This window comes from Melanotaenia boesemani, chromosome 4 (assembly GCF_017639745.1).
Source record: "Melanotaenia boesemani isolate fMelBoe1 chromosome 4, fMelBoe1.pri, whole genome shotgun sequence".
NCBI lineage: Eukaryota > Metazoa > Chordata > Actinopteri > Atheriniformes > Melanotaeniidae > Melanotaenia > Melanotaenia boesemani.
The window spans coordinates 27,284,061-27,304,766 of record NC_055685.1 but is presented as its reverse complement, the minus strand read 5'-3'; the positions used below and the strand labels follow the sequence as shown (position 1 = coordinate 27,304,766).

The following is a 20,706-nucleotide window of genomic DNA, read 5'->3' as shown; positions in this document are numbered from 1 at the left end:
AGCACACTGATCATTGAAGTTTATTATTCATGGTAATGAGACAAATTTAGAGGGAGTTAATGTCATTCTGAGACAATATTTTTGGCTTGCTCCTGAATCATTTTCAGATGTGCAGGTCAGCAGCTTTCTTCTTTGGCAATCAAAATGTCCACTTTGGTTGATCTGAGGAGAGAATGATGACATGACATGGCTGTGATTCACTGTCAGCTGAGTTTTAGTTCATGTCTCACAAAGAGGAAAAACATTTTTCTGAGAAATCAGGTGTCCTATTTGCTCACTTTCCCAGAATCTGTAAGGTGTGTAAAGGGAGTTGGAGATAACAGATGTCATTTGTATTAAAAGTAGAAGAGAGCAGTGACAAAGCTGTTATTTTTACCTAATCTTTCAGAGATATTAAATTTCTAAGCATGTGGTTTTACAGAAAAAAAAATGATTTGAATCAAGTTTTAGGCTTGAAATGATTGCACCACCAGGGGGCGATTTAAGCCCTTTATTCTTTACAAAAGGTTTATAGGCTGTTCAACTAAAGTGTGAATGCCACCAGTGTTGAGCAGCTGTGTGTACTCACTGTCTCTCAAAACAAAGGGTACACTCGTTGGCATAAGTGTTTCCATCGCTGCCACACACGGGAGCGAGATTCAGAGGGCATGCAACAATTTCCTCCATGTCAGGACAAGAGGGCTGCAAGAAATGTGAATGTTATAATAAGCCAAAATGTTATTCTTCTATATTGTGACGCCACAGTGATGTTCAACAAGAGAAACTGTCTTTCTTACTCTTCTCAAGCACAAACTGTAACACACACACGCATAATAGTCAAATATTTCCAATTATAAAAACGTCACCTTTCTCATGGATCCCGACATCTCCGCTGCATCTTCAAAACAAGCAGATACCTTTTAAGATTTAGGAAATATAAAGTCCTGCTTACATGCAAGCATATTAGGAACAACATTCATACTCACTAAATATTGCAATGTTTAAAACTACACTCACTAAATTACAAGAAAGCAGGTTGAGATAAGAATACCAACATAACCGATTTAAGCCCTGTGTATAAATATGAGATAAGCTGAAGAGCATCCACAAAAACTCCATATCTAGACATTTATCTATTTTCTATTTAATGCAAAAACATAATAAAAATAAGACCTGACACATAAAACACCAAATGGACAAATAAGGTCAAATGAACATGAATAACAGCAGAGTGATAGGTCATGTGTGGATGTAGATATGTTGTAATATTGTGAGTATAACTCTTTTCAGAACTTGTACATAAAGGCATAAAATGCAAAAGGATATAAGCAAATACAATAAAAATGTACCAGAAAAGCAAAGAACCTTAATCATAACATTGTATTCATGATATTGGCGAGAAAAGTTACATTGACATCTATAATATTTAGAAAATGATTATCATAATCTTAACTGGCATAATAATAAGATTAAAAAATTGTGAGTCACTCAAATTTTTCTGGTAATCAGTGTTAAAGAATCAAGATAAAAGTATGTTTTATTCTAAAAAGAAATAGTTAAACTGACTCATATTTTTATCCTTAGCAAAACTCACATCAGTACACTGTCTCCTTTAAAAATTATATTACTTTTACCTGTAATGACACAGATGAGCAGGAGTCCAAGAAAAACAACTTTCCCAGTCATGATGTTGGTGAATGTGTAACTCTGAATGACAGATATTTATGAGCACGCCTGTCTTTACTGGTAATTTAATTGTTTGCAAGTGGGTGTGGGAGTTTACGTGTGAGTGTGTGTGTGTGAACACAGCAGATGGAAACTGACAACCCTTCTAGAAACTCGGTCATCAGCACACACTATGCACACATAAGCGAACACTGTTGTTTTATTGGTTACTGATAACTTCCACTGACAAGCTATCACACAACTTCAGAGAAAAAAAAAAGTAAAAAAATAATTAAACAAAGAGCCTATTTATTTCAAAATGTATGAATTTTATTAATGTAAAGAGTAACTATGCACAATAGGTAACAGACACAAACAACTATAATACTTAAAAGTATAAACAAATAATAATATTGAGCACGAGGAGAGAAAAATGACCACCTCAGAACTGTCTTGCATTTCTACTGTGTCGGCTTTTCACCACTCCATTTCAAGTTTCAAACAAATGGTATACTGCTTTGTTTATCTCAATCGTGTCTCTGTTCCAGTGCAGAGATTTGTTTTCACACGTTTCATTTGCACATCTTTACTTTTACATATTGGAAACAAAAAGGCCGCTAAGCCCATAAAGTGCTCAAAAGTTTTTTTTTTTCTTTACAAAAGAAGGGTTTTCAGGGATAATGATCAGATCCTCAGTTGGTAGAAGTTAGTAGATCTCAGAGTAAAAGAAACCCCTTCCAAGATTTGATAAGACAGAACACTTGTAATGATGATCTGTCTTCAACTGAAACCCTAGATGTGATTTTCTTTGTAGGACTATAAAGCATTACAAGCACTATTCTAATCAAAGTGGTTCTCATGTTCAGTCTGGCTGATTGAGTAGCTGTTAAAAAAATTGAAATAGCTCAGTCTCAACAGTTGTCCTCAGTCCGGCAGTTCGCTGATGTAGACAGAAGAGATCAGGATTTGGCAACATCTCAAGAAGACTATTTAGGACTAAACGAGACCGTACACCTGTTAAAATTTGTGGTTTTGCCATGAGCAGCTGACAATGACAAGAGCTTTTGTAACTCAGCTGATGGATGATTCAAAGAACAAGTTTAACATGAAAAATCTGCCTCAACATTGTGCTGGTTGATGTAAGATTTATGTTTTAGCTCCATTTGGCACAGATACTGTTAGTTCACTTCAATGTTGACATCACAAAGTTGTTACTGTACATAATATCCACACTGGTACTGGTTCAGATCCTAAGTGCTCCAATCGTGCACTCAGACTGGCATTTTACAAAGCTGTTTGAATCATCTTATAGACAAAACAATGTTGGGATTCTCTCTTTTTGTTAACAACTCCAAAAACAGACATGTCCCAGTAATCCAAGAGCAATGAAGCAGTACGCTGTTCTCTGAACACCTTCAATTGTATCTAGTTGCATGCTATGGGTCGCACACACAGATACACAAGTGCTGATAGTCCAGAGTGTGTGGCCCAATAGAAAGCATGCTGTATACAGTATATTTCCACGTTACTTTCAAAAACAAGCCCAAATTCTTGAGGAATCTAAAATCCTCCTCCATTAAAAAAGGGCAGAATGAGTCAAAACAAGCCAATACAGCAGACTGTACATCTCTAACAGACATCAAAGAAACACTTGTTTTTTTTTTGTTTTTTTTTAACTTTGACAGTGAAGTATACCTTATAAAAAAAAGAAAAAACTCTTTTCTGTGTGCTTTGATGCATGTTGGTATCTGTCAAATACATTCCTTGGCAGCCTATATACATTGTTGTTTTAAATGGAGTGCTCAAATTTGTCTCTCCACCAGTATAGGCACTGTGCTGGTCAATATTAAGGACACCAAGTACAACAAATAAAAAAAAAGAATTTAGTTAGCAGTCTGAACTTTTACACAAAACACAAGGAAATAGCAGTATACATGTTACATTTATCTAGCATAAAATTAGTAAAAATGAAGAAGTTGTAGATTGCACATTGTAACTGGATTGCAAATGTTTTTTTTTTTGTCTTTTTTAACCACAATTTCATTATAAAAAAAAAACTTAAATTGGTAACGAAGAGATATTGAGAAATGTTTAACCCTGAATTAAAAAAAAAAGAAAAACAGTCTGTCCATCTTTCAACAGCTGGCAGTGAATGATCCTCCATATAACTGTTTTTTTTATTTTTTTTTTTACTTTTCACATGTCCGGAACTCTGCAGAGTAGTATATACACAGTCCTACGGACTACTGCTTACTACTTTGAGGAATTAGGGTTGATTAGCTCAAGATACCTCCTTCGATCATCCCCTCACGTGTCTTGTACATTAAGTGAGTAGTCAGACTTTCCAATCAAACACAGAATTAAAATCCTGTCCTCACTTCAAGTGTCATCCTTCTTCCAGTCCTCCTAGTGAAGGAGAAGCACCAGTCTCCAACCCTCACAGGAATATTGTCTCATCATAAATATATTTATATATATGTTTCTTGCATTGATTTGCATTGAGTTTTTCTTGTTTCAGTGTCTGTTATAATACCTGCAGTCTTTGCCTTTGGAAGAGGCTGTGCGCTGAGGTGCAGGACCACTGAGAAATGATCACAATTAAAAAAAAGACTAAAAATTGGAAATAAAAAAATGTACTAAGTTCATCTCTTCCAACAGGTTTGTGGTCCATATTTTTAAGTTGCGGGAAGGAAGTTTGGAAGAAGCAGAGCAACTCCCACTGATGAATGTTATAGAATTAGACACAGCTCTCCCTAGATTTGTTGTCCATGAGGAAAGTGTTTAGTTGGGAAAGGTCCACTACAACAGCGTCCCGCTTGCTCAAATGGACGTCTTTCAAATGGTCCTCATCACTTTGGTCTTTGGCGAAATTTACAAATACCTGTGGGAAAGGAAAAGAATAGGAAAAACAAATTAGGCTTTGCTTGAATAAATGTCCCAGTCTGGTTGTGCGCAGAACATTAGGTGTGCTTGCTTACTTGGTCTAAAGTGGTCTGAGACACAGAGTAGTCTTCTATGCTGAGTGCCTCCTTGTTCTTAGAGAGTAGAGAGAAGATGCGGGCAAGGGAGGTGAGGGATGAGGGAAGCTGATACTGCAGCATATTGCGATGCTTCTCCTTCAGAGTGCTGCCCGGCAGCTCACGTTCAATGAACTCCATTACCGGCCGAAGGTCGGGATCTGGCCCCGCCACTCGCAGGATAATGGTGTAGCCATCACCAAACCTGATAAGGAAAAGGAAACAAAAAATAAATAAAATAAAATAACTATTTGCTGTTTCTATGCTATATATCAACTAAATACTATATATATAAAATCTCAATTACAATTAAGACTGTTTAATACTGTAAACTTACAGTATTTATTTTACTATAAATATGAACACTGCAGATTACTTAGACCATCATAGATTAATGCAACACTTTATTAAATTTACCACATAAAATTTAACAAGACGAAAGAGGTCCAAGTTTGTGAGTTGTGACATGTTTGTGTTGCGTGTTCCCACCTGTTTTTGAGGTGTTGCACACTGCCCAGACAGCGGAACCTGCCGTTGACCATGATGGCCATCCTGGTGCACAGTGCTTCACACTCCTCCATGCTGCAAAAGCACATGAGGAAAAGGTTATTCATAATGGGGTAGATAGAGAAATTAGAAACAGTGAGATGAGGTGTTTAAGTTTATTGTTAGAAAAGCAAATCATATGTTTCTACAGAGATATAGTAATATTATTATATGATGCTCTGTCTAACCTGTGGGAGGTCAGGACTACAGATCTTCCCTCCTTGATGATGCTCAGTATGGCGTTCCAGAGGGCACGACGTGCCTTGGGATCCATGCCTGTTGTTGGTTCATCCTGTTAACATTAACAATAGACACTCAGCAGCTGCTAGAACACCCTGTTAAACAGACCACTCATGGTCCTACTGACATTTCCTCTCCTGTCATGCTTAATGAAACTGTGTGATATTTCTTTTCAGACTGACCAGAAACACAACAGGTGGTCCGCCGATGAGAGCGATGGCAGTTGACAATTTCCTCATGTTTCCACCGCTGTAACTTCCTGCAGCTTTGTCCACGTATTTGACCAAACCCAGTTTACGGATACCCCATTCTGCCACCTAGTGGAGGAAGAGTTTTCACAAGTTTTAGACTTTTTCCTTTGGAGACTTGATGAATGAAGATGTATTTATTTGGCAGATAATGGGATTTTCTTCTTCTTCAATTTTTAATGGATTCCTGTTTGTCTGTTTTGTGTTTCTGTTGGATATCAAGAAACCAATTTAAATGTAAAAGATGTGGGTTTGTGCCTGCTTACCTCACAGACTTCCTTCTCAGGTACTCCTCTCAGGATAGCGTAGAACTCGAGATGTTCTCTGCCTGTCAGCAGATCATTGATGGCATCAAACTGAGGACAGTAGCCCATGTTCTGATGCACCTCATCTATCTCTGTATTCACACTAGAATAGAAAAAAGCACATAAACAAGAGTTTAAGCATTTTACAGAATTTATGGTTAACATAAGGTTAACACAGGTGTCTTGTGCTTAATGTGCTCTCACAGGTTAAACAATCACTTCCACTGTAAAGGAGCTAAGTTTGAATCTTCAGTTAGTGATAGATTCTTTTGTTTCTCACCTCTTGCCAGCCAAGTAGGCCTCACCGCTGGTGACTACAGAGTCTCCTGTTAGCATTTTGAAAGTGCTGGTCTTCCCTGCGCCATTCACCCCCAGTAAACCGAAGCACTACAGGAAAACAAGGAAATGCATGTCACTGAATCTTGCTCAACCTGTACTAAAAGAAAAAACTAAAGTATTGCTCATATTCCCATGTTTAAATTATTATGTTTAGTGAAGTGTGGCAGGTGTGATAGCTAGAAGAGGTGTGTACCTCTCCAGGAGGGATGCCAACACAGAGTCGGTCCACTGCCGGTTTTTGTTTCCGCTTGTAAATCTTTGTGAGCTGTCGGAGCTCCAGGATGTCTGTTTGCCCCCCACCGCTCATGATCCTCTGTCGCTCCCTGGCCACATCCTCATCTTCCTCTCCAATAGGTTTCAGATGGCTGATGGATGACCTGGAAGGTGACAGACCGAAGTCACATTTCAGACAGGGTTCAAAAATGAAAAGTGAAATATGATGTCTTAGAAGAGCTGTTACTTGATTAAAAAAATTTATTTATTGCTCAAAAAATCTTGTTTCACCAACCTGGCCTTGAAGCAGAAGTGATACTGGATCAGGACGGTGATACAGAAGAAGACAACACCCTCTATGGCCATTGCAAAAAGATTCTTTCCCACCATGTCCCAAGCCAGGGGAGAGCGGAACCGGTTTTCACCTAAATCAGAACAAATATTTCAGCCATTTAAGGTTCTTTAAAAAAAAAAAAAAAAATTAGCCCAAGTCCACAGCAGGTGATAATTTTTCCCATACTTACCAAATCTTTCCAAAGCATCAGCCATGGCCTGATTCTTCACCATGTCAATTAGTCCTCTACCCAAGCAGAAGTGAGGAAAGATGAGGAACACGTTCTTCAGGATGTCATTTATACCACCAATCTCCTGAAACATAGCATAACATAACATCTTATATCAATCATTTCCTCATTTGCCAATTAAAGTCTGCCCAAAGCACAATCTGCTGCTTCAAATAATTCCTTACATTGCTTCCAAACAGCTCCAGAACAAATGTGGACACGCTGCCATTTATTCCAATCAGTATGTTGACACTGGTTAGAACCACATAGGCAGTGCTGGGGATCTTGAAGAAGAAGGAAGCTGGATACATCAGAGGTGTGATTGACCATCTGGAAAAGACCCAAATATAATTTCAGATTCAAATATTCTTGATAAAGATTGAAAATAAACACAGGAAGAAAGGAAGAAATGAAATGTTTGTCCAAATTACCCATAGAGCAGCAACAGCAGGGCCAGCACGGGCAGATTGGTGGAGGAGACGTAGGCGTCTTGTTGGAAACACACAAATATAATGATCACCAACGTTGCTGGAACGATGTAGTTACACTACAAGACAGGGAGGAAGGAGAGAGAATCGTTAGTAAGTTTTATTCATTCACATTTTTCATCAAGATTATGATCAGATTTTTTTTTGTTTTTGTCCTAGAAAAAGGCTGGTCTGAGATATCTTACCATATCCCAGACAAAGTTCGCCAGCCAGTAGAGGAAAGGCTGCACTCCACTGATGAACTGCATGTGCTTGGCCTTGTTTACTCTCTCCTGGATGAGGAAGACCACAAAGCTGGCAGGGACGAAGGACATGGCGAAAATCACGCAAATAGACACCAACACGTCCACAGATGTTGTCATCCTGGGAATAAGTGGGGATTGAAAAGAAAGCAGTGACAGTGAGACAAGATATAAATGATAGATTTAAATTCTGGATTACCTACGCATTCACTGTAATACTTACAAAGCAACCTGCGACAGCTGCTCCTTGGTGAGGTTCAGAGGGTGATTGTAGGCAGTGATGCCGAACTTAGTGGGGTCTTTACCAGCCGGTAGACTCGCACGCAGGATGCCGTTGTTCATCACATTGAGGAAAGAACCAATGCTGTGCCAACCCTTGTTGTTAAACCAGATCTGGAAGTGAGAGAAGAAGATGTGAAGTTTCAGTTAATGTAACGTCAGAGGGCAAGCAGAGCAGCTTGTAGGTAAACCAGTTATCTGTGTTGTCTGTGTGAGTGGATGCTAACCTTGACGTTATTGTTGGTGTCCAACCCTTGGATAAAACTGGAAAGGCTGCGGAAGAAACGATCGGCTGCAGTTCCCTGGAGGAAGGGTGAGAAAGAAAGAGAAAACAAAAGATAGAGAGATGAAGAGTGGAAGGAAGACTTCTTTTGTACATGGGTAAGCTAACACTCTTCAGATATCTAGATTTACTGCAGCTGTAACCACACACCACAGAAATGCAGAGACCATGTGTGTGACTTTCTACCCTGAATAACTGAAACAAAAATTGGCAGTTTCTTTTGCAAATGGCCATTTTTAGAGCGGTAGAAAAACGTGAGAAAATGTCTTACTCTTTCAAGATGGAAGCGTCTCCTCAGCTGAGCGATTGCCTCATCAATTTCATCTTTGTGGGTCAGAACTTGAGAACTCCTTGCGCCCAATGAGAAACCACCGTATCTGTTATAGAATAAAGCCAATTTAATATTAGTAAAAACCACAACAGAGAAGTACTCAAATTTATACTATTAAAGAGAGGAAAAGAACATTAAAGATGTATATTATCTGACAATTTACCTGAACTCATTGACCCAAATCTTGTTTTTCAGACTGTAAGAGAGAAAAATATATGAATTAATTTGCCACAAATGAGGAGAATTCACACTAAAAATATGATGTCAGATGTCATACGATTGTTACCTCTTGCCAATGATCTGAGCATAGGTTTTAACCAGATAGTCAGACACATTTCTACCAGTCAAATTCTGCAGAGTGTCCTTGTCACTGATCTTCATCTGGATACAAAAACAGACAGAACAGTTAACGTTTGTCAGCCGAGTGCATGTTTGATAAGCTGATGTACCTGGATTTGGTTGAAATTCAGTTTGGAGTCACAAACCTGTTGTGGTGGAAGTCCACCAGCCCCAGCAGGACACTCTGGCAGCATCCTCTTGCGTCCTTCGCAGCTACACTCACACAGGGGAGAGGGATTCTCCATGGTCCAGTTTCCTTTGTCGAACATGTCCCTCACACTTTCAGAGACTTCGGGGACCGACCATTCGCCCTCAACAGCAGTACAAGGAATGTCCCTGGAGCACAAAAGAGTTTACGTTTCCAAATACAACTATGTTGTTTAGTTTTATTCCATTCTGATCTATCTTCATAAATGTAAACTTTTCCCCTAAAGACTTACGGTATGGGCTCTCCTTTCATGCAGTGTGTGCCAAACCCTGGTTTTTTTAACAAAGCTCCCAGTAGGTTGTTGGTGTGAGGATCTTCAGGTATGTCATTACTACAAAGACACAGAAAGTCCATTGCCTTTAATTTCTTGCACTGTCTGAATGTGAAATTCAATTAAAACAATTAGCTCTTTGAAAATAATTTAGTATTGATATTTCTAAAAGCGTCATCATTCCAGTCTGAGCAGTTTTTAGAACATTATGTTACCTCAGAGCAGGTAAAATAAAAGCTCTGCTCAGTGCACATTTTTACTGCATGGTCAAATTTAAATCACTTAAGTAACATGTAAACGTTGCCACAGTTATGTAATCTTTTACATTTTTAATGTGCCCTGAACTTTAAAGACAAAAAAACTCTGCATTTATTATTAAAATATGCTTGTTCATTTTTTTCCCAGGCAGGTAAAGTGAACAATCTGTCTCAGGTTAACTTGAGGTTAAGAACAGCTTTGACAGTCAGTTACCTAGACTGACAAAAGAAAGCTAGAAAAAGCCACTTTTTGTACAAGAATGAGAGATGAATGGATGATGTAAAAGGAAATGTTCATTTTCTAGGCAAAAGAAAAGACATTTTACCTTATGAAGCTGTATTGTTCTCCGTACATGCTGGGATGCAGAGCCAGACTGGGGTACTTTCCGAATGGAGGAACAATCAGGCTAAACACAAGGGCAATGCACACAAACACAGCCGGAAGAACAATCTGAAAAACACCACCATAGAGATGAATTTAAACCATCATAGAAAAAAAACAAACAAAAACCTGACAAAAATCAGAATTAGGAAATCTTGCATGCTCAGTGTAAGTTAGAAATCCTCCTACAGTGGATACCACTTCATATACAGGTAAGACATGTAGAATAAGCTTCAGCACACCTGAGCAAAGAAGCCTTTTCTGGAGCGGCGAGCATACAGGAACCGTTTCCAGAGCAGTGCAACAAACTGCTGCCTCTTCAGACTCCAGCCTTTGACCTGGTACGAGCCTTTGCCATCCGTTCCACTGAGCCAGTCAGTCTCACGAGATTCTGGACATTACAAAGATGAGCAGATTTGTAACATTATGAATTTGTCGCTTAAAATGTCTCTTAATAGTTTAAAAAAAACATTTTCAATAGTAGTATATACTACTTAATCATTAAGTTTACTAACTTTTAATTTGATATTTATGATTGTTGTATTTTTCTTAATAGGACAGACGTACAGATTGAAAGTTACTAATAATGACAGCAACAGAACTATTGCTATCATTGCACTGCAAGGTGGGTAGTGCAGTTCTACCTGGATCACCTTCAGAGTCATTGAAGTCAAAGTCGTCCTCAGTGAAGGGCTTTAGGCAGCTCTGGTGGTCTCCAAATGCGTGATGTCGTCGAGTTCTGGTTGGTACTACTCCATCTGCAGCCACAAAAGAGTCGACGTGTTAATTTGAAGTAGTTTCATGCCCATTGTTTTGGTTTGGAAATGGCATTCTTCTGTGATATTTGGGGATAACTTATTTAAGGTTTTTCCTTCTTAATGATGACATATAAGCCATCATTTAATATTCTTATGCATACCAACAAATGAAGCAACAGTACTGAAAAGATGTTAATGACCCCCTTGTGAGTCATTACTGCACGCTGTCATAAATCTCACCTGAGAGCTCAACAGAATCCACGCCACTGTCTTCAGCTACTTTCAGGAAAATCTGAAGCACAAGAAATTTAAAATAATGACTTCTCAGAAATATTATTGCTACATACTGTAGATTATTACAATTATTAAAAGACAGTCAATATCCAAGTTTTATACTTCTCGTGATTATTTTCACCTCTTCCAGGGTTGTATCAGATATTCCATAACTTGATATTCCCAAGTCAGTGAGTCGGTCATCAAGCTCATGGAAGAGCTCCACAAAGGCTCCATCTTTAGCTGACTGGTAAGGCAAGACATAAGTCAGTTCATGGCCAAGATCCTCCACAAGGCGAGCTTCTGGGACATGCTTGAAAATCACATTGGAGATGAGCGAGACATCTGTAGGAAAGGATGAGTAGAAAATGGGAAAGGTTGTTGGGTATATTTATCATATTGATGTGGACTTTGTATTGATGACAAGTCTACTGACTGATATGTCAGTTCTTACCAATTGTGGTGGTTTCACTTTCTGGTTCACTGCCCAGACCAGCATCTGAGCTGCTTTCTGATACACTATCCTCCTGAATAAAAGAAAGAGATTCAATAAATCTGTGCCAAGACACAAACATGAGACTATTCTTATTTTATGTTTACTTCTCTTTACATACCTTCTCTGTTTTCTTGCTGTAGGAAACTGTACTGGCAGAATTCCTGCAGGACTGTAATGTCAAGTCGTAATCTCTTTTGACCAGAGTCAGGTAATAGCCTGTGCCCAGGTGGGTCTTCAGGAAGAGCGAGGAGCCCACGCAGCACAGCTTGCCATGGGAAATGATGGCGATTCGATCACCGAGGATGTCAGCTTCATCCATGTGATGAGTAGACAGGATGATGGTGCGGCCTGACAGAGGTGGTAAACAATTACACTTAATTTACAATATCATCTCTTTCTTAATTGGAGAATCATTTGGCCTAATTTCCCATATCAGACTTCAAACAATTAATGTATCAAATAATGAGAAGAATAAATAGCTAAAGTATGCCAGAGGGGCTAATATTAGTTTTATTTACCTTGTCGGTATTTAAGCAACAGGTCCCAGATGCCTCTTCGTGCATAGGGATCAACGCCAGCAGTAGGTTCATCCAGAATCACAACCTTTGATCCTCCAACAAAAGCCAGAGCCACTGACAGCTTCCTCTGCATCCCACCTGAATAAAAACAATAACAAAATAAAAATCTGAATGTAAAATCTATCTGTATTACATGCACAAAACTATTTGTGATATTTTTGAAAGCGAAGATAGAAAACTGACCTGACAGGGTGCTTGTGCGGGACTGCCGTTTGTGTGGCAGCCCGACATCATTCACAATTTGTTCCATTTCTGCTTTCACTTTCTCCTCAGTAAGCCCTTTCAGGCGAGCATAGAACCAGATGTGCTCCTCCACTGTCAACCTGGAATAAGCACAATCGACAAATCACACAAACATGAATCACAACAGTGTGAAAGTATGCAAACTTGGTGTCTATATTTCATACATACATGCTGAAAAGCACGTTGTGTTGGGGGCAGACCCCCAGATTCTGTCGGATGGTGCTGAGTTCGGAGCGGATGTCTTTCCCGAGGATGTAGGCAGTGCCAGAGGTGGGTGGGAACAACCCCGTAAGGATTGACCTGGGCACGACGACACAATGTGGTCATTGTTATAGATCTGTTTGGCTTGTTGACTGCAATAAAACTGAAGATGTGCTGTATGTGCATATTATCTTACATAGTTGTGGTCTTGCCAGCTCCATTATGGCCGAGGAAGGAGGTGATCTGTCCCTCATAAAATCTCAGAGACAGTCCGTCCACCGCCAGCTTGTTTCCATGGCTGTAAACTTTCACCAGATTTTCAATGTAAACACCAGGGTCAATGTGGCTGGGCTCCTCCTCGATGCATACAGCTGTAGACAAGAGACAAGACATTTTAGCAATGGGTAATGACACACATCCTCTGATTTTGTTGCTGGAAAAACAATAAATGTGGTATTAATAATGACTGATTTTTACCATCAGCATTGCCCTTCTTTGAGAGAGGGGTTGAGAGGTTTTTATTTTCTTTCTCTCCACACCAATATGTCTTAGTGAAGGGGAAATACCAAGGCCTGGGGATGCCATATTGACCTGTAATGGAATCAAATGCTTGTAAAATAGCTTCCGATGCTCAAGCACTATTTATCTACACCATAATATGGCAAATGTATGAAAAAATGTTCTAATCATGGACTTTTAGCACAACTTACCAGGAAATACTGCTTCAATATACCAGGTCATTATTCCATACAAGACTGCATCTAACAACATGAGACTGATTGATGTGGTCAGGTTGTAGCTGTCTTCCTCCAGAGGGCTTGCAAGCAAGTTTGACCACTGGATTCCCACACCTTGCTCTTCAAACAGAGCAAAGTACTCGCATCCAAAACCAAAAGCCACAGGAGACAGCAGACTCTGACAGAACAAAAAGAGAGCCATAGGTTAGTACAAAGTACATATGAGCATGCAGTACTGTTGCTTTTTAGTATTTGCTCACTTAGAACCTTTTTGTATTACTACAGATCAAAAAGTATTGATGTATGTAATAATGTGTGTATTATCAAAATTCTTCCACACACCACAACAATTTTTGTTCCAAAGCCTATGTAGTCTTGCCAAGCGACACACAGAACGTAGGGCAGGTAGAGGGTGAAGTATATGATGCCACCGCAGGCTGCTGCCAGGTTGGCACGAGAAAACAGGGTGCTGATGAGAAAACACTGCATGATGGTCACAATGCCAAAGGATCCCAGGAAAAGGAACACAACACCTGGGTCACTATAAGGCAGCAAGTTGCCCATCTGAAAAAAGTCAAGCAAAGAAAAGAAACAGCTTTTAACATAACTAATTTTCCACTATTAAATTCAAATTCTCAACAACAATTTCTGGACAAACAAAGTGACTATTATGTTAAATGACGAATATGGCTATCAGCAATGACTGGGGTCTGTGTGTTTAATTGTTCTCTACAACATGCTGACATTCCTGCATGATGACAGAATGGGTGAATACATGGACATCAACATGTGTCTCTGTTACACCAACCTTCAATAACATCACCAACAAGCCTGCGCTGATCAGCAGTGGGATTAAACTGCTGATAAACCAGCTCAGCCACAGGATGCCATTGTTCAGTCCCATGATTCTCATGGTCTCCTTCAGGCGTGCCTCCTTCTCGTACACCACGCCCTTGATGATGATAGCAACAGAGTACATCCATGCCAACGTCATGAACAGAGGCATTGACCGACTCATCACTCTCAGGAAACTGAAAGAAAGTCATAAAGAGTTTCAGTGAACCCACTACATCACCTGTACATGAAGAAAGTTTGATTTTTTTCCACACAGTATTTCCTTACATATCATCTACGTAGCAGGGGTAGGGCATCTGTTGAATGTAGATGCCCGTCTTTTCTTTGGTGCCGGTGACAGCTCTGATGATTCCCTGCTCGATGACATCCTGCAGGTAGGAAAATCCGCCCCAGACATACCGAAGATCCTCAAAGGGGTCTGCCCTGGGACCGGGATCCCAATATCTGCAAACCAGCATATAAACCAACACTGTCATTAAAACATGAAAACAAAGACGTCAGCTAAGGATGTCCAAGTAAATAAAAAAACCCTGGTTGTCTCAGCCACTTACCCATCTTTAATCTTGTTGGTCCTCTCTACATTATCGATGTCCATGCGGATTTTGTAGTTGACATTAGATGGCAGGTCGGTGCTATTGCTATGAGTAATGTCAGGAAACACAATCCCAGCCCAGAACTTCTGGTGATCCAGAAGACCCATGGACTTGTTAACCAAACGTTCCTCATTAGCGACTGGCTCCAGCTTGTCTAGGTTCACACACTGAAGAAGAGAGAGCAGGTTAAAGATATGTTTTTATCTATATTTGACAACAATTAAATGCTTTTGTATTAGCTGTTGTCAGATGTCACCAATTTGAAAAGAAAATAGAAAATGTACATGCACAGTGCAAAAGAACACATTAAATACTCCTGCAAGAGTTGAAAGTCGGATTTCAGGACATTACTGATTTATCTACAGTGCTCTATGTAATTATCTTGGTGTATTTGTAACTCTTTATTTTAAAGATGCTATCAAACGTGAGGCCCACTTTTAAATGAGAGAGTTAAAAACTAAACAAAGAATGTATCGGTTGTTGCAAGAAGGCATTAAAATCCAGCACAAACAATCACATTTTTTCTCATAACTATTATTTAGAAGTAGAGAATGACCATGAACTTTCACCCTGTTGAACAAAGTCATGTGCCTTGGCTGGACACTGAGTAACCACTCTGGAGTTGTTTATCTAATTTGTTGAGGCCTCCCACAGATTAACCTCTAACATGTTTCGCCAGTATAAGCTGACTTGTACCTTATCCTCTCATTCAAAGTGAATGATATGTAACAGAGCTCAGAAAGTATAGATTACTCTAATAAAATGCAGCATAAACACTTTTAATTCTGCAGACATGACAGAATTTTACAGTAGTCTAGGACCGTAATTAGTACAAGAAACACCAGGTCATGGTACAGATTTAACTTGACCTAAAAAGTGAAATAGTCAGTAGGTCAGTTGTCTGGAGTGTAAAACACAAGTCAAGAAGGTTTAACAGTGTATAATGTTTATACAAAATGGATAAATAATGTACTTTAAATTAGTTTGAATTGATTTGTGCAATTTATTATTCACAAGCCTAAGAAGAGTTATGAATAAAACATTCAAACTATAAGTTATAGTTAGAATGTAATCAATAATTTTTATTTATCTATATCATCAGTCTGTTACATTATTATTTAAATAGTTTCCCTTATCACTACTTTAGCAGTACATTACATAACTGTTGGATCAGATTTGTCTCTGAACAAAGATCCTTCATAAACATCTCAATGAAAAAACTCCCAGTCACAGATAAATAAACTATTTATAGCTGAGACATGGCTCTATCACATTAACCCAATAGAGAAAAGAAGCTATCACACAGTCAGTGTGGTAACGGTTCGATTACATAAAGCATAGAAAGGAGATGAACATTTAATTTCAAGGTTTGTGATAGCCATGCAGAAATCTGAAGCAGCTCAAACTGCATTCAGTCGCTGGAAAATATGTGAAGATTTTTATAAACAACTAAATCGGCATTTAGCATTTAACATATTTCTCCGTTAAATCACATTTTATAATCAAATTAAAATCCATGAGATTATAATTTTATTAGCATGTCCTTGAAAACATGCTCCACATTATTATGATTTCATGTTGGGAATGTGAGGACATCATTACATGCCCTACATTTCTTTTTATTTTCTCTTTCTAAACTGAAACTATTACAGGGCCTTCACTTGATCTTTATTACTTCGTATTGCCTTCATTGTGATATGTTCTGCAAAGTAAAGAAACTCACTAACCTCCATGAATTGTGAAATGGTCTGTATGGCCTGGTCAGTTTCATTGAAGATGTCCCTCCAGGTGCTTGCAGACCCTGCAGGTCGCTGGTCCTCAGAGGCCTTTGACAGGAAGTTTGCCACATCTGCTACACGCCACTCAGTTTCACTAAGCTGGGCATTCAGGAATGCAGCGCTGGCATTATTCTGGAGCAGTGTCTACAAATATATATATAAAAAAGAAGACTTTAAATTGTTTATTACAGAAAAAAGACTATTACACATCAACAAGGCTTCAGATGAACAAAATAACCAGCACCCTTAAATAGCTAAGAATTAAAATCTAATATGATATGATAAAACAAAGTGTGGAATAATCACAAATATAATCATTAGACCTGTCTGAGTGTACAAACTTAAGCGCTAGTTTCTTTGTGTAGCTCTTTGTGTGACCTTTGCCCTACTTTATGCTCATTCATTTCTCTGAGTTTTTTTTTTAAAGACTTCTGAAATTTATTATCTCTTTCACTGCATATTTGACATTTTATGGATTCCCAGTATGATCAGTCTTTTTCACAACAGAAAAAAACTGATACAATTGCAGAAAAGGTAGAAATCTCTTTAACGTCAAGTAATTTTACATCATTCTCTTTAACCACTAGGTGGAGGTGGTGCAGCTTGCAAAGGAAAAGAGAAGTTGTGGTTAAAACTGGGAACACATGTGAAGAATGGCCATGTCATGAGCTGCATGTGTTCCTCTTTGCTTGTCTACAGTTTCTTAAATGGTTGCAGGTCTTTTTTTTGCTGCATGTTTTCAGTCAGCTGCAGAATCCCCATTTTATACAACACACACAACTCCTTTTTCACAGTTCCTCACAGTATGGCTGAATTATCTTTCTGTTCCATCTCTGCTCCACTAACTGATATATAATGAAAACAACCATTATTTGCCTTTGCTGTCTTTCTCACAGCTCAAAAGTACTTTCATGAGCTTGAAAAAAAACATCAGTGTCAGATCAGATATATGCAATAACCACCTTTATGCAATCTTTTTATGTAAACAGGAAGAATACTTAGAACACAGCTTGGTTATGTCTTGTGCAATAAGGGCAATTCACCTACTCACCCTAACTAAGTCCATTTCCTCGCTATTCTCCATGAAATTCCAAAATTTGGGCTTCATCTCCTCCCACATCCCCCCAAGATCCCTCAGCACACCCAGTTCCTGGAAGGTTTTATTAACCTGGAAAATACAAGAACACATGTTCTCACACGTTTCTTGCTGAAGATAATTCTGATGATGGTTTTGTGTTGTAAGGGGCCCTTTGTACCTCATGGATGATCCTCTGAGTTGCTGGGGTGTCTGGGGTGTACAGTATCTTCCCCATGAGAAGAGGTTTTAGAGCCCTCCAGATCATCCTGGAAATAGGGCTGGACTCTAATTTTCTCATCATGTTGTTACAATAGGGAGCTAGAAAATAAATGCAAAGCCATTTTGAGTGAATGAAAGGCAAGGGAAATATATTGTGTTTCATTTCAAAAGTAATGTTTGTAAAACTTGAATACTTACTGGAAGAGTTGTCATAAGCGGAGATAGGTTCACTGTCACTGTCGTTGCCATGGTTTCCAAATAAGGCCTTGTAGTTGTTGTCTTCATACCAATTGAGAGACTTAATTTTGAGTCCACCTCCCTCTGGGTGCCCACAGACGATACGTGACACAGCCTGGTACATCTGATTTGGAGACCCTGAGGCATTTGCAGTTAGGTACAGGATCTCCTTTCGCATTTCCTTCCAACTCTTCATACTGGCAAGCTGTTGAGAGACACATAAAATCTGTATCACGATGAAGGCTGGCAAGTAACAGAGAACTAGGGAAGACAGATATGAGCAAGTAAAATTCTAGGATCTGACAAAAAAAAACATTAATTGGCACGCCTTTAAAAAAAAAAAAAGCAGATTTTTTTTTATTCTAAACATAATATTTTAGATATCAAACACTGTTTTAATTATTATGCAATCAAATGTTCAACATGTTAATCAGCTTGTTCACTGATATGTGGCTAAATCATGTTGCTTTGATACTTTGGGGTGGTTTCAAGTATGGCAGGTGACTGAATGTATTTATAAAAAGGAGAACTTTGTGGTAGAAACACAAAATGCTATCAGCTACCAGAGAAATAGGTCTCTCTGTTCCGTTCAAGGGAGACCTTACTGTAGATCCTACCATATCCAAGCTCCAAGAGCCACCACATGTCCCAAAATCTGTTCTGTAATTTTTTTTCCTCCATAGAATATTAAATTTCACATGATGTCAGAAGTGAAAATGATATGTCTGATATAATAAAAGCTATCATTTGTCCCAGCACAAGTACCTTACATAAGCCCTGTGCGTGATGCCATATGTTTGAAGATATTAACATCTACACAATGGGTGGTATTCTATACATGGAAGTAAAGCGCTGCTCTGTGGGGTGGAGGCACTTAGCACTTGACCGTCTGCTGAGCTAAGATAAATTTAACTGCTGCTCACAGTCCTATCATTTTCTCTTCCAAGTGCGTGCATCTGCAGCGCTTTGTATCACTATGAAGGGAGGAGGTGAGATAACATGTAACGTGTGACATATGCATTTAAGAGCAGTGTTTCACATAAAAAGTAATTACAATGTTATGCATACACAAATCTACTTTATAGTGCAGAACTTAAACTATTGCTCCTCAGCTTAGGAGTCCTTTGGAGGACTTTCGGAGTTAAGTTATCTCAAACATGTCCGGAAAAAAAAAAGACTTTTTTATTATTACCTAAACAAAACATTCAATCTCCTATAGAGGACTGTAGCTGTAAGTAATGCAAAATTATGCTTGCTTATAGTGGAGAATATTTCTGCCAGTTAGAACAAAACTCCAAACAACTCTCCTCTTTGTTTGGGGATTTCTAATTAATGCCCACCAAGACCTTATATTTGAATTGTTCTCTTTGTTTGACGTTGGCCCTAGTCCATAGTCGTGTTCATCAACATTACAGAACAATCTGGTTTCTTGTTGTGCTCCTATTTTCTCCAGAAAAGCTGGAGGTATTGTGATATTTTGTCAGGAGTCATATGCTTTCTTACATCACACAGCAGGGAGTTCATTTTGGTTCAGTCTGAGGTTACTTTAGTTCAAGAGACAAGTCGGCACAAGTTCCCCATTAATATTTCCAAACTGATGGAATAAACACATTCGCAACTTGTGACTGGGAAGGCATAAAAGTAAGGGTTTACAATTCTTGCTAACAAAGCAAAGATAGGCTCGAGTAGAGGGGGCTATTCTTTTCTTACTGTGGAGAAGGGGAAGGTATCTGGACTTAAAGATTCAATTGAGTGGGAGAAGGGCAAAAGGAAAAAAGGCCAAAATAATTCTTAATAAACTAAGGTGGATGTGTGAGGAGGCCATAGAAGCAAGAAAAGGAAAACTGTGTGAAAGGTTGCAAGTGATGCAGGAAACTGAAATGAGCTCTGACAACAGAGGAAGGCACGAGAACAAAGAAAGGTTACTATCGGGCAAATCTTGGCAAGCTCTGCAATTAAAGTGTTGACACAAAAACACATGTACATACAGACATACACACACAAGATGATGCACAAACACCCTGCAGATCCTGGTTGTTTCAGAACAAATAACACTGTTTTCTCAGTCTGTGTGTTTTTCCTTTTTATATATCTACTATTGTCCAGTTTAAAGAAAGCAATTCTTATCCTCCCCTTTGCACATTAAACAAATATTCAACATGAGTTTTAACAAAGAGAAAGTGAGACTGGAAGCACGGCTGAATTTGAGATCACTTTATATTCTTTGGTTACCTTGCAGCTGAGCCTGTGGCTACATCAGCTGTCACATGCTCTTCTGCTCTTTCATGTGCAAAGATCTAGCTGAGATATTTTCTCTGTGTGTATATAGAGAATAAAAGTTTGTGTTTGTGTGGGTGGTTTGCGTGTGCGGCTGTCAGCTTGCCGCTGACGAATTAAATTGGTGTCAGGCTATGCAGGTTTGTGTGTTGATTGTATACAGTGCCTGTGTGTCTTTATTTCCCCAT

The 20,706-nt window shown here is 38.9% G+C and overlaps 2 protein-coding genes across 5 annotated transcripts in view; both read right to left on the bottom strand.

Annotated features, from left to right (window-relative positions):
• Positions 1 to 7: 7 nt before the first annotated feature.
• On the bottom strand, positions 8 to 1,770 carry spink4 (serine peptidase inhibitor, Kazal type 4). The gene is made up of 4 exons (XM_041982258.1): positions 1,614 to 1,770; positions 846 to 877; positions 569 to 681; positions 8 to 162 (listed from the first exon to the last, which is right to left on the bottom strand). The coding sequence occupies exons 1-4, from the start codon at positions 1,663 to 1,665 to the stop codon at positions 117 to 119; spliced, it is 243 nt and encodes an 80-aa protein (XP_041838192.1). The 5' UTR covers positions 1,666 to 1,770; the 3' UTR covers positions 8 to 116.
• Positions 1,771 to 2,204: 434 nt separating this feature from the next.
• Positions 2,205 to 20,706, bottom strand: part of LOC121637826 (phospholipid-transporting ATPase ABCA1-like) — a 35,061-nt gene continuing 16,559 nt past the window's right edge. For 3 of the 4 annotated variants that reach the window (XM_041982122.1, XM_041982121.1, XM_041982123.1), the window contains exons 9-49: positions 18,203 to 18,446; positions 17,964 to 18,103; positions 17,759 to 17,875; positions 16,657 to 16,851; positions 14,888 to 15,096; positions 14,604 to 14,780; positions 14,290 to 14,512; positions 13,824 to 14,045; positions 13,455 to 13,659; positions 13,222 to 13,335; positions 12,941 to 13,115; positions 12,712 to 12,843; positions 12,484 to 12,623; positions 12,241 to 12,378; positions 11,841 to 12,070; positions 11,681 to 11,753; positions 11,369 to 11,571; positions 11,194 to 11,245; positions 10,840 to 10,953; positions 10,438 to 10,586; positions 10,140 to 10,264; positions 9,518 to 9,616; positions 9,224 to 9,413; positions 9,025 to 9,119; positions 8,902 to 8,934; positions 8,679 to 8,784; positions 8,352 to 8,426; positions 8,069 to 8,238; positions 7,789 to 7,966; positions 7,547 to 7,662; positions 7,301 to 7,445; positions 7,077 to 7,200; positions 6,848 to 6,977; positions 6,533 to 6,716; positions 6,281 to 6,387; positions 5,962 to 6,103; positions 5,630 to 5,764; positions 5,396 to 5,499; positions 5,151 to 5,243; positions 4,623 to 4,866; positions 2,205 to 4,525 (exon numbers count right to left, since the gene is read on the bottom strand). In XM_041982122.1, coding sequence (XP_041838056.1) covers positions 4,382 to 4,525; positions 4,623 to 4,866; positions 5,151 to 5,243; positions 5,396 to 5,499; positions 5,630 to 5,764; positions 5,962 to 6,103; positions 6,281 to 6,387; positions 6,533 to 6,716; positions 6,848 to 6,977; positions 7,077 to 7,200; positions 7,301 to 7,445; positions 7,547 to 7,662; positions 7,789 to 7,966; positions 8,069 to 8,238; positions 8,352 to 8,426; positions 8,679 to 8,784; positions 8,902 to 8,934; positions 9,025 to 9,119; positions 9,224 to 9,413; positions 9,518 to 9,616; positions 10,140 to 10,264; positions 10,438 to 10,586; positions 10,840 to 10,953; positions 11,194 to 11,245; positions 11,369 to 11,571; positions 11,681 to 11,753; positions 11,841 to 12,070; positions 12,241 to 12,378; positions 12,484 to 12,623; positions 12,712 to 12,843; positions 12,941 to 13,115; positions 13,222 to 13,335; positions 13,455 to 13,659; positions 13,824 to 14,045; positions 14,290 to 14,512; positions 14,604 to 14,780; positions 14,888 to 15,096; positions 16,657 to 16,851; positions 17,759 to 17,875; positions 17,964 to 18,103; positions 18,203 to 18,446 — 5,991 coding nt within the window. In that variant the 3' untranslated portion in view covers positions 2,205 to 4,381. The remainder of the gene's footprint in view (positions 4,526 to 4,622; positions 4,867 to 5,150; positions 5,244 to 5,395; positions 5,500 to 5,629; positions 5,765 to 5,961; positions 6,104 to 6,280; positions 6,388 to 6,532; positions 6,717 to 6,847; positions 6,978 to 7,076; positions 7,201 to 7,300; positions 7,446 to 7,546; positions 7,663 to 7,788; positions 7,967 to 8,068; positions 8,239 to 8,351; positions 8,427 to 8,678; positions 8,785 to 8,901; positions 8,935 to 9,024; positions 9,120 to 9,223; positions 9,414 to 9,517; positions 9,617 to 10,139; positions 10,265 to 10,437; positions 10,587 to 10,839; positions 10,954 to 11,193; positions 11,246 to 11,368; positions 11,572 to 11,680; positions 11,754 to 11,840; positions 12,071 to 12,240; positions 12,379 to 12,483; positions 12,624 to 12,711; positions 12,844 to 12,940; positions 13,116 to 13,221; positions 13,336 to 13,454; positions 13,660 to 13,823; positions 14,046 to 14,289; positions 14,513 to 14,603; positions 14,781 to 14,887; positions 15,097 to 16,656; positions 16,852 to 17,758; positions 17,876 to 17,963; positions 18,104 to 18,202; positions 18,447 to 20,706) is intronic. The other variant, XM_041982124.1, reaches the window with a different exon arrangement.

Bases quoted from the DNA above. Each gene is read 5' to 3' on its own strand.
- spink4 (XM_041982258.1), bottom strand. From the start codon at position 1,665: ATGACTGGGAAAGTTGTTTTTCTTGGACTCCTGCTCATCTGTGTCATT. The intron at 878-1,613 runs GTAAAAGTAATA...CTTGTTTTGAAG, and splicing joins GCTCATCTGTGTCATTACAG to ATGCAGCGGAGATGTCGGGA. The intron at 163-568 runs GTGAGTACACAC...TTCTCTCCTCAG, and splicing joins ACCCTTTGTTTTGAGAGACA to ATCAACCAAAGTGGACATTT.